The sequence below is a fragment of the Xyrauchen texanus genome, chromosome 25 (genome assembly GCF_025860055.1).
Source record: "Xyrauchen texanus isolate HMW12.3.18 chromosome 25, RBS_HiC_50CHRs, whole genome shotgun sequence".
NCBI classification, from domain to species: Eukaryota; Metazoa; Chordata; class Actinopteri; order Cypriniformes; family Catostomidae; genus Xyrauchen; species Xyrauchen texanus.
Window position 1 is genome coordinate 34,340,625 of NC_068300.1, and position 12,452 is coordinate 34,353,076.

General features: G+C 37.8%; 1 protein-coding gene across 1 annotated transcript in view; it reads right to left on the bottom strand.

The window, feature by feature from the left end:
- The window catches only part of LOC127618450 (neuron navigator 1-like), a 133,253-nt gene extending 122,176 nt beyond the window's left edge, over positions 1-11,077 (bottom strand). Inside the window, exons 1-2 of the mRNA XM_052090897.1 lie at positions 10,877-11,077; positions 10,003-10,752 (exon numbers count right to left, since the gene is read on the bottom strand). Coding sequence (XP_051946857.1) covers positions 10,003-10,752; positions 10,877-10,958 — 832 coding nt within the window. The 5' untranslated portion in view covers positions 10,959-11,077. The remainder of the gene's footprint in view (positions 1-10,002; positions 10,753-10,876) is intronic.
- Between the last annotated feature and the right edge of the window lie 1,375 nt (positions 11,078-12,452).

Genomic DNA, 12,452 nt, shown 5'->3' on the forward strand with positions numbered 1-12,452 from the left:
TGAACTTTGAAATGAAAATGAATTTTTTTACAGATCATTAAAATGCATTACATTATTTTGGCACACAAGTTAAGCATTAAAAAGGCCAATACAAAAAGTGGCTTTAGGATGCAATATAATGTTTATTTCTATATTATTGAACATACTGTATACCAGTTATTGGTCTACAGTTCAGAGCAATCAATTCTGCTATTGTATTCGTCCATCAGTCTGAGATTTATTATTATTATTATTAGCGCTTGTTTAAGGACACATCAATGTACACCTGCGTCAGACGGACACTTTTGGAGCGTCTTAGTTGCGTTGCATCTTAAACATACAGTTTCAAGGTCTCTGTGTCAAGTTAAATGAAGTTTGAAACTTAGAAAAACACGTCTTGAGATCCTTGTGTTCAGATTTGCAGTCCATCAAGCTGTGTTTGTATGCAAGAACGTGTTCTCATCTTGTTTTGTCTGCTGTCGGTAAGTGCGGTTTGTTCTCTGTATAAGCTGCATGCTGCCTATACAGCGAGTTTTGCTTACAGCCCCCTGAGATCACAGGTTGTACTCCATGATTACATTTCTTAGTTGGCAGGAATATTCCTTATTACGGTCCTTGGGCATCATTAATTGCTTACATTTTTGAACACGTTCTTTTTTATATAATTAATCGCACTGAATTAATGCATTATATCGACAGCCCTAATCTTAATGTTTATGGACTGTCCCCATTAACTTCCATTGTAAACGCCTTACTGTAACAGCTTTTTCTTTTGTTTTTTTTTCAATAAATGAGAGACGAGTCGAAATAATTTTGTGTATGTATTGAAACAGGAATATTCCTTACACGAGAAAAAAAAATGGCCAATGGGATTAAAATAATAAAATGAATTAATAAATAATTAAAATTAAAATTAACTTAATTCAATATTACAAGTCTTAACGTATTACGTGATTATGATTCTCAAGTAAATGTGTTTTGTTTTTACAGCATTTTAACTGGAAAACAAGACAAAAATATTAAGATTACTAAATGTATATTAAAGCTCAGTGGAAGAGGGAAGGTTAAATTCAAGTTATTCTATTTTGCCTTAGAAAAAGGTTATTTTACACCACTTGACATTGCAGAAGAAAACTTAAGCAGAGCTCATGTTTGTTGAGGAATCCCTATGCCCAGAGGTAAGGAAGTGTGAGGTAGGAGTGATGCCCAGTCAACTGCACGCTTCATAAACTGTCTGGCACAGAAAAAACCTGGAACACCACAGCTGCATCATCTGAAAACCTCTCAGAAGTTGGGAAAGATAGAGGTCCGACCTAGCTGTTGTATGTTCCGATCACCAGCGGGAATTACATCAAGGAATAGAGAGCCATAAAAAGAGGCCCATGCGGAGTGTACTGTTTTCTCGCCAAAGAATGTTGCATAACTAAGTTCTTCTGTAGCTCAAGTAAGCAAAGGATGTTGCAGTGCTGTGTGACAAACAACAACATCATAAGTCAGAAATGACCTCAGGACAGAATGACCCCATCACACACAGACCAGCTGTGGAACTGGAGACCATGTGTGGAGAAAACACGAGATTAACCACATTTTGTCCCTTTGGGGAAAAATGCTTACCTACAACAAGGGTTGCACAGTCTTCCCTTCATAAAGTGTGAAATTGAAATTAGTTCATGTACATGGTGTACATTCAGAATTGTATTCGGCAGAGAGGACTCAAAAAAACCATTCGCCAATTACCTCTTAGTCTCAATGCACTAAAGATCTCTAAAATCCTCCTGTGTTCATGCACTGTAATGCCAACACGTTTCAGATTAGATTCTATATCCCTAGAAGTAATCTGGACAAAGCTGCTAGTGCTGAAATAATGTTTTAATTCACATTAGTTTGTCAACAGGGATGCTAAAATACCCTTCGACTAACAGATGTACAATCTGCTTGGATTAACATAATCTAAAAAGAGTCAGCAGATGATTTAGAAGTCTTTTTTAAGGAATTGGAAAAGGACATCAAAAGAACATCTGCATACTCACGTTTCCTCCTTTTTTTTAATGATTAAACAAGCTTGGAATTCTAAAGCTTTAAAGTCTTAGAATCTCAGCTTTAAGCAAACAGTGTTAGTGTTACTGTTAGAGATGAACAGGTATTAAATATTATGCTTTATAAACTTTTAGCTGGCCAATTCTGCATCCTGTGCCTCTTCGAACCTTGACTGTGACACCTGGGTGCTAAAACAGTCAATTCTGTTTGACTATAATGGCACGTGGAAAGATCTGCTGTCAGCTTTTTCAGTCAATGTATTAGTGTCTCCAACACCAGCGACAAACAACACATCAGTGAGAAGACCTACGACTCCTTCCAAACTCTCAGCTGTGTTTACTCTTGAAGACCACTTGTGTTGTAAAGCATGAGAGTTTCGAAATGAAGTTTCAGGTGGCTTGTTCTTATTGAAAAATTGTTTTTAACTATTGCAACATACTAACTCTATTCCAAGACTTCGTATGCAGCCTCACTTTCTGCTGTTTACACAGGCAGCTACCTTCTAAAGGGACATTTACATTGATAGCAATTTTCAGCAACAAAGCATCTAGATGTCATTCATTTTCATTGGGAGTTGGCGATTTGAGGCCATATGAGCGAACCTTGGCGATGTAACTCTTAAGAGCTGTCCTCAAAATCTAAATGAGCATTGATGTGATGCAGTGACTATCAATGGAAGTGAAGCTCACTTGACCTGCTGCCTGCAGTTGGACACAGCAGTTGAGTATTAACGCCTCTACAAGCAACCAACAGTACAGCGATTTAATGTCAGTGTGAACGCACCTTTAAGCAACATCCTAGCTGAAATGAACTTTACAAGTGACTTAAAAAAATACAATTTTCTCACTAAATAGTGTATCTTATTTTCCAGTAAAAATATCTAAATCTTGAAAATCAGAATGGCTTATTTAACGGAAGATATCTGTCTAGATTTCAGAGATATCTAACAACATTTGGTGGGGTTCATGCTTAAAATAAGATACAAATTATAAAAATGTACTTTTTTCCTTTGAATATTTTTTTTATTACGCAACTGACAAATAGTTTTTTCCTGTTATAAGCATAAACGTTCTATCAGAGAAGACTTATTTGGATTATTGGGATTAATACAAACATAGAAATACTTGGCGTAAGCCTCAACCTATGGTTCAGCGCTCTGATACTCGCTTGAACCATCGGATCCTGCCGGAAGTGATGATGGCAGGGGAGCAGAGCTTACCCCCCCCAGACTGGTGGTGATGGGGTGGAGTTGGGTGAAAACAATGGAAGTATGCCAACAATGAGAAACACCTGAACGGCTTATAAAGCGGAGGCTGTATTGTGATTGAATGAGATGCATGATATGAAACCTGAGATCTTCCTGCTTGAACTACACCTACACTTACATTTACAATATAAAATATTAAGAGTAACAGAAGTACATTTTTCTTGTTTTAAGAATGCTTACATATTTTTACTGGTAAATAAGACAAAAATACTCAGTAAGAAAGTAATTTTTGCAGTGAAACTCTCACAGTTGATTCCCATTAAGTCTGACATTAGCATGTTGCTAAGCTAATGACTTGATATTGTAATCGCTAAGCAGAAAACATACAGAACACACAAATATTAGGTGAAATTAAAGGTGCAGTAAGCACACCTTAAGTGCACCGTCCTGGTTAATATTAATATGTTTTTATTTGTACTTTTATGTAATACCAATTTAAACTCTGCATGAATGAGTTGTATTTGAAATACTGCCCAAAAGCTTATAGTTTCCTGCTAAATATATACTGTTTTACTCCATTTGCATTGCAAATGCCATTTCATGTTATTTTATAGTTTTGATCATAACACACACTGCATACACGCACACATTGAAACAGACATGGATATACTGTAATGTGATTGGAGCTCAGTGTCTCGTTATGCTGTTAAAGGGTGTGTCTCAGAGCGAAGGACATCCAAACAGCATCCATACTGGGTGCATTTTTAAAAGCATAAAAGTAAAAGTATATATTTAGCAGGAAACTATAGGCTTTTGGGCAGTATTTCGAATACAACTCATTCATGCAGAGTTTAAATTGGCATTACTTAAAGTACAAATAAAAACATATGAATATTAACCAGGAGGGTGCACTTGAGGTGCGCTTACAGCACCTTCATTTTTCATGGAAAGGTATGCAAAAAATATTCCGGACCCACTTTATATTAGGTGGGCTACTATTTACTTAACCATTTGATACAATGTACTTATTACCTACATAAATGTTGTTGCATTGTGATTACATTTAATTACATTACTTGCATTTAATTACATTTGTAGTTATACTGTTAAATTTACCCCTAACCCCAACACATCATTTACCCCCAAAACCTAACTCCAACCCCTAATCCTAACCCTACACTTACTCATAAACCTACACGTACCTCAACCTCAGTAACAGTAAATGTGGGAATTGTGCAGAACAACAGGTAGTTACACAGTAAACACATAGTCTTGTATGTATTTAATGTTAGTACATAGTAGTTAAGGCCACCTAATATAAAGTGTGACCAATGTTCCTACTCTTTGAAAGATATTAATGAAATAATTGTCCTGAGATATATCTCCAGTTTCTGTGAGCTCTAGACTCCGTAAAGAGCTAACAAAAATGTGTCAGCGGTCTCTGAAGCTTTAGACCAGTCAATAATTTTGAGCATTCTCATAGCATTGTAAATTCAGGGAATTATTGAGGCATAGACCAATTTTATGCCATTTTGTTCATAACAATATTGTTATTGTCATCTATACTCTCAATGAAGCTCATTTTGAAATCTTTGGGGTTTGGAGTTTTGGAAAGAGGGGGCACGGTGTATACAACGGCTCATTCAGGTGGAAGTAGAATGGCTGTAATCGCTTACAGCACTTTTAAGCATTTCTAATTAGATGGAACTGTTCTTTTATTAATACTTATATTTAAATATACATTTCCCTCAAACCTGTCCACCATTTGTATGAAAATGTTTCACATAGCTCAATGTAATGCATTATGGGATTGCCAGAAGGATCCATGTGATGCTGCTTTGCGCCACATTAACACTAATACACTTTCTTTGAATACTCTGTTTATAGCTTCCTATCATCATCATTTTCCAAATGTAGTCTGCAGATATAGAGTATGTTTTCGAAAGTCTCTGTTTTCATTGGAGAAAAACTCTGTTCCAGTGTGGATGAGATTTGTAAACATAACTAAATCAAAGCTTTTTAAATGAAAAGGTATTAGTGTGGACATAGCCTTAGATTCTGACCAAAGGCAGGCTACTCTGTTGGCTTTGGAAGAGAGCTACTCTACTTTGCCTTTAGATAAGTAGCACAAATTAGCATAAACATTTTCAACAAGTTTCATTGCTTTTGTTCGCTATCAGTGCAACAATTAATGACGTGCAACAAGGAATGATGCTTAGGGGAAGAATTGATTCCTTGCCCTGTTCTAACACTTGCAAACCCAAGAATAGTCCTCATATGAAACTTAGAAAAGCTTACACAATCATTTACCCAAGAGCGTTTTAAGCAGTTAACATCTAGGATATCTGACAGGAAAACAGAATTATGTTTTCTAACGACTGAAAAAGGCTGTAACGGCGGAGGCTGCCTCAACCACAAAACAATTAAGGCATTCAAAAACACGACTCTGCTGCTACTGCATATATGAAACCACCACTTGACTGAAAAATAACTAGCCATTTGAGCAAGGCCCACAAAACAGTTTTCACTTAACTGACATAAAACAAGCTAAATATGTCCAAACATGCAAGAGCTGACCATTTTACACGAAATACACTGGAAAGTACAGCTTTTTTGAGAGCTATTTTACAATCTGCTTAAATATAGGGCTGCATTTGCCATAAAGTTGTAGACAAATTAAACTCCCCCATTGCAGAGCAGGCTTGGAGCAGGCAGCAGAAAAACCATTTGGCAAACAATACCAACAGCTGTAATTCTAAATGTTTTAAGAGATAAACAAACATTATTTCCTTGTTGCATGCTTGTGTAATTGAGAGGATTCTTTCCGCTCCCAGTTTTGCAGACATGCAAAAATTAGATTAGGAGTTAGATTGCATTAGTTGCACACGGCATGCCAAGGCATGGGGACGTTGGTCATGACAGTAATCGCATTATGAATCTGCTGGCCGTCAAACACAAGTCATCATTTCAGCAGTCACAAAATGGAAGCAGGTGGGTTGTGCGCCTTTCCATGTTAACAGAGATGGATGAACCAAAACTTGACCTTTATTTGGAATTGCACCATTCCTCTTTCGTTTCCTCATTTTGTTTTGCCAGCTATTTTGTGTTCGTGACAGTTGTTCACCAGAAACTGATCGATACTGTGATGAATGGACGCAAGAGCATAGATCCTCAAGTTTAATCCACAGATGTAAACAAAATCCAAACTCAATAAATTAAATGCCCAGAATCCAAAAAGGGAAATATTATTGTATTCTTTATAATTATGCATTATATAAGTGGTTCCCAACTTGTGGGCTGCAGCCCAATTAAGGATTTCAGGTCTATTCAAAACAAATCAAAGCTAAATGCAAATGGCAAAACCAGATTAGAAACACTGCTTATAATCTACTTTTCAATAAACATTATTTTATGACACATTATCTCACATGAACTTTCGTTGACTATATAGTATGTCTGGATGAACGTGGATGATATGCCTTTATACATACTGTATGTGTGTATATGTGTAACGTATGTGTGGTTTTCCTTGAGATCTGCTGTTACACAAGCAGACCTGACTGAAATGAAATCATGACCGCACTGAAGAGGAAGCTGGCAACATGCTGGGATGTCAATCATTGTGACTTTAACCCTTGCAACACTTTCCTGGCTCGGCAGCACAGGCAACCATAATATACAAAGCAAAACCACTACATATAACTGGTGGTTTCCTTTAAAAAGGGCCTGCTTATCATATAATGGGTCTAGGCCACCCTGTTCTTATAGGGTTGCTTTGAGAATGCTATAAGCACAGAACGTCTCCCGCTGTCAGCAGCGATCATGTCAAGAGCATCAACAGCACCACTAACCCAGACCAATCAGCGTAACTCAAGAGAGCCAGAGAAGGAAATGTTGATGAGGAAGAGAATATGCCCCCAGTAAGGATGCTGTATGGATGTCCTTCGCTCTGAGACACACCCTTTAACAGCATAACGAGACACTGAGCTCCAGACACATTACAGTATATCCATGTCTGTTTCAATGTGTGCGTGTATGCAGTGTGTGTTATGATCAAAACTATAAAATAACATGAAATGGCCTTTGCAACGCAAATGGAGTAAAACAGTATATATTTAGCAGGAAACTATAGGCTTTTGGGCAGTACTTTGAATACAACTCATTCATGCAGAGTTTAAATTGGCATTAATTAAAGTACAAATAAAAACATACGAATATTAACCAGGAGGGCGCACTTGAGTCTTTTCATTATCTTTATGCACACTTAATCCTAAAATCCAAAACTGGTTTGATTTATTTAAAAGGAGTTTTTGTAGGATGCTAAAACTGGTAACGCTCTTATCAACACATAAAGTATAAAGCATATGTAATGTTCCTTAATATTTCTAAGACATTTTAGGGTTTTCTGTCTGATCTTAGCAATGATTCTCTTAATTATCTGCTTAACCCTTGACTATCATTGTCTGCTACCAGAGATATCTAAGCTCCTAAGCAGCATCCTAACAACTATAGACCTGATTTATATATTTAAAAGTGTCAGCTTGTATTCTCAAATATATTATAATGTATAATGTAATATTATAATATTATATAAATCAAACTATTTTGAATTGTGGCCTGCACTTGTTCTCTGACACAATGCATGTTGGCTCTTACACAGGCAATGCAAGTTAGAGTCTAGCTTATATCATTGTGTTCCATCTTCTTTCCTACTGTCTGTATTGCTAGAATTCAAAAAATACCAAAAATAAAAATTGTCACAATGCTGTACTGTGATCAAACTGACATGACAAAAAATTAAAATAGTATGTCTTTAACAACATACGCATGATTTCATAGAACAATCATAATCCCTTAAAAAACAGTGTCCAACCAAACTGATTGGAGGAATGGGATACACACTCAACACTTGTTCTTGGGGTCAAAAATTTGAGGCAAGAGGCTAATATGCTATCAGTCACGTGAATGCAGAGAACAGTGTTTCAAAGCCCTGAGGGAGGATTTAAACCTCTGCCTGCTCAGCTAACCCCACCGGACAGAACAGACCAAAATAATCAGTAATGTACAGCGGTCAAGGGGTTGAAAAGAATATAAAATCTGTATCAGCTGTAAAATATAAATCTAATATTTTCAATTCAACCCATCCGCTTCTGCAGGTGCCATGTGGCAAGGTCCAAATAAGCTCCGGGGAAATGAGTATAGCAAATAAACTGAATTCCTTTTTCTCCTATCTAGACTAAATGGATCCAGTTGGCACCATATTTCAGGCCACACTAGTGTTTAATGAAGCAATACACTGAAGTGCAAGCTAAAAATGTACACAGTTGTTCAGTGGCAGATTGTTGATAGTTAGGTAATCATGCTAAAATCATCACTTTATTACATCAATTATCAAGGATGTAACACATTTTATAATGTACAAATCAGTAACTGAAAAACCCACATTAATCAACTATTATGAATGGCTCGTTTTCACATTTACGGATTTGGAGTGCTGAAGTAAACTATAGCAGGGCAAACATCTATTAAGTACATGGGAGACCACAGCAAGTATAATTTTTACTTTCCCATAATGAAAAAATCCACTATTACATTTCCAAGACTTTCCTAAAGAGGACAAAATAGAGAGAGATGGATTATGGTAGTCAGGTGAGTGAAAGCACCCATTACCCTGCTAAATTAAAGAGGAAATGCATCATCACAGTATGTGAAAAGGGTCCATGCTGGGGGAGGACCAGTATTCAGTGTCTATGGTGGTTTCGGCCCTATTAAAAATGAATAAAAATGTATTGTAATTACAAGACTAGAATGGGAAGGTGACTAAATAATAGCTAATCAATCTGATAGTGGAAAGGTAAACAGCTAATAAGTCACCACATTGTTAATGTATTCTTAAACACAAACAAAACACAATGTTTGTGTGTCTTTGCCATCTCATTCTGAGTCACTGACCTTCTCAAAGAGTGTGACACCCTTATTATTGTATTTGAAGTCCCCCGGTAACAGAGAGAGGGAGAGGGATGGGGAGAGAGGAAAGGAGAGGGGGACCATCTGTCAACTGCCCCAGAGATCAATGGTACCAGCGGCAAGGCTAAATATGTTGCCCACCACGACTTGAAAACAATTCAACCCAGTGAGGTTTATTTTTTACCACTCGCTTTGGCATCAAACACCATTTATTCTGACTTATCTAGCGTGAGCATGAGCTTTTCCACATAGTTTACAATCACGCATGCTGAATTAAATAGATGCAGAATTGATATTATTACTACAAAGAACATCAGCAATAAAATTCTCAGCCTGAGGGAACAAAATTGAGAAATGCAAATGTTGGAGAATAGGGCAGTGTGTCAGTTCACTATGACTGGTATGATAGTAAAGCAAATATAACCCTGGAAGAACCTACAACCCCCCGATTGGAGCACAGATTGGTCTCGCCCAATACGTGCACAGATGCAAGACATGAGCTTGCAATGTAAACAAAAAGGTCTGTAGTGATTGTTCAATACATCAATACAGTGTTTGAAACCAAAAATTGACAATAATGATTAACAAGCAGGCAAAGCTTTGAGCCAAGAATAGATGAATTGAATAAGTGTGCACTGTAATGTGAATGGATAGGACAAATGAAAGCAAGGTGGTTGCTAAGCAAGACCAGGGTTGGGTTGAGCTATGAAGACATGAGGATTTTTGATTTTGGTTACTTCAGCCAGGCAGTTTGAAAGCATTCCTCATTACTCAGCATTGCAAGCAGATTATCAGATCTTGGCATTACTCACCCAACATCTGACTGAAGAGAAGCTGTTCCAGGTCCCCAAGTACTGTTACGACAAGTTCTGGATCCACCTTTAGAAAGGTCTTGTCCTCTTCCTCATGTTCTGATGCATCTTTGCCTCCAGTTCCTGGAGTGGCTGCTCCCGGGGTACAAGATTTCTTCCCATTAGCTTTAGCCTTGCAGGACAAGATTTCATCATCTGACTTGATGTCATCTGCTAGCTCTTCAGCCTTGCTAATAGGTTTTACCTCTGCATAAGGACCCCTGGGTATCCGACTAGGTTTACTCAAGTTAGAAGGAGGAGGACTAAAAGGTTTTGGCTTTCCCTGAAACAGTGAATGCTCCGACTTGGAAAGGTTTTTGGAGAGTGGGATAGATTTTCCAGGAACTCTTCCAGTACCTTTGAGCTTGCCGGTCTTGTTCTGACCTGCCCCAGGCTTGTCCATATCATCTGACCACTTGGGCTGGTACAGGTGCATCTTTTTCTCAGAGTCCGTAAGCACGCATAGATTGGTCAAGGACTTCTGCTTGCGCAAGTTGCTAGGCACTGGAAGACGACCCTCTAAATTTCCACCTCGGTAGAACTTCAGCTCAGCCCGAGGAGCCGCTTGTGGGAGCCCAGACTTACCCCTTTTTGAAGCCATGCCCCCTACTCCTTTGGCTTTTGCCTGGACCTGAGCGGTTTTGTCTTTGGAGGTGTTCTCAGTCTCCAGATCTACTCCTGGTCCTCTTGGGCTACCCCCAAGATTTCCTCCTGCGAAAAACCATGTAAAAGCATCAGTGAGTCAAATGGTTTCACAATAGAGAAAATAAGAGACAAGTGCAAGGTCCGCAAGCTCTATCGCTTGCTTCCAAATCCTTATCACAGGGAAAACTACCTCTCCTTTCACACATAGAGAAAGACCAGTAGGGAGATCCTGTGTTGAAGACGTATTCCGTGCGGTCTGGTGTATTTATCATGTGTATCCAGCATCTGGCTTCTCTCAGTTAGCCTGCCTCTTTTGCAGCTGTTCTAGAGCTAACCAGTCACTCATTTTCTTCCTGCCTTTCCCTCTGTCTATCTCTCTCTCCTCCCTCCAGCATTGTGTCTTGCTGCTTCGGCGTGCAGCAACAGAATGACAGAGAATACAGACGCAAAAACAGTCCCGCCTCTTGCTCCTCTGCACTCATTCAACCACGTGCACCCTCCTCCTCCCCCTTCTCTTTTGGCTCTCTCACCCTCTCTCGCTCTCACTTTCTAACACACACCCACTTTAAAGATGCTACACTGCTCTCCTGCAAAAATGTTAGCGCATGAGGGACCAGTGATAAATTACTCTCTTTTTTTAAACAGTTGCCTGCCAGCAAGCTTCCTCTACTGGCTTTTTTTGGTTTCACAACAGCACTCTACTGTCCTAAAACCAATAATGTTTTCACTGCAAGGAAATAATGAAGTTTTTACCTGGAAGAATATCCTGACAAACTTATAATGAATTTAAGTTCAATAATGCTTTCTAAAAGCTTCAGGACAAATTAATTTTAGGTAATTTTACCTGTCAGAATGAAACGAATCTCATGCAGTCCGGATCATCTATGAACAGAAATGGGGCATTTGTCCCCTCAGAATTGTGATCTATGCAAATTTTGAGCCCTATTTTAAGTGTGCAATCATTACATGCAATGCGATGCCTTAAGTCATAATTGCAAAGTCAATGGGCATGACCATGAAGTTTTGGTATTTTCATGAAAAAAAGCCCAAAGTCCAAGCGCAAGTGGGTTTGGCGAAATCAAGCGTGCTACAGGCAAAAGTCTGGACCAAGTGCAATTTAAATCTGAGGTTCTTTTCCGGTTATTCCAGCATCTGCATCCTATTATATAGTACATTCCCTCAAGCACCAGTGATATAAACAAAGACAGCAGATTCATAAGAAGTTGGTAGTGTAAATGGACTATATGCAATGAATCAAAAGAATAGAAATATGGGCTGACGTTCTTTCATGCATTATCCTTGATTATTGCCTAGCATATTTCTATGACAGTGACACAATAATTTTATATGAATGGAAAATGTGATTCTTGACAGAATTTGGATGTATGCTCCTCTAAAAGAGAATGTAAGTATTATTAATAATTTTCACTAATTGACAGACAAATCACGGCTAGTGTTAAAAGTGAATGTATTGGAACGTACTTCACTTCTACCGGTTGATTTTGATTCGGAAAAAAATTTATTAATTTATTAAAACACGAACCAATTAAACCAAATATATGTCTAAATTCAAATTACACTTCAAACAAAACCGTCCGCTTTTGCAGTGACTTAGAAATCACAAAAAAAAATACAAATAATTTTTTTTTTAATACCAGTTTAAAGTAGATCATAAATACAATTGTAAATATAAACATTATGATTATAATTGAAAGATAACCTGACAGTGATTGTCAGGGACTTAATTTAATGTTCCACTATATTTT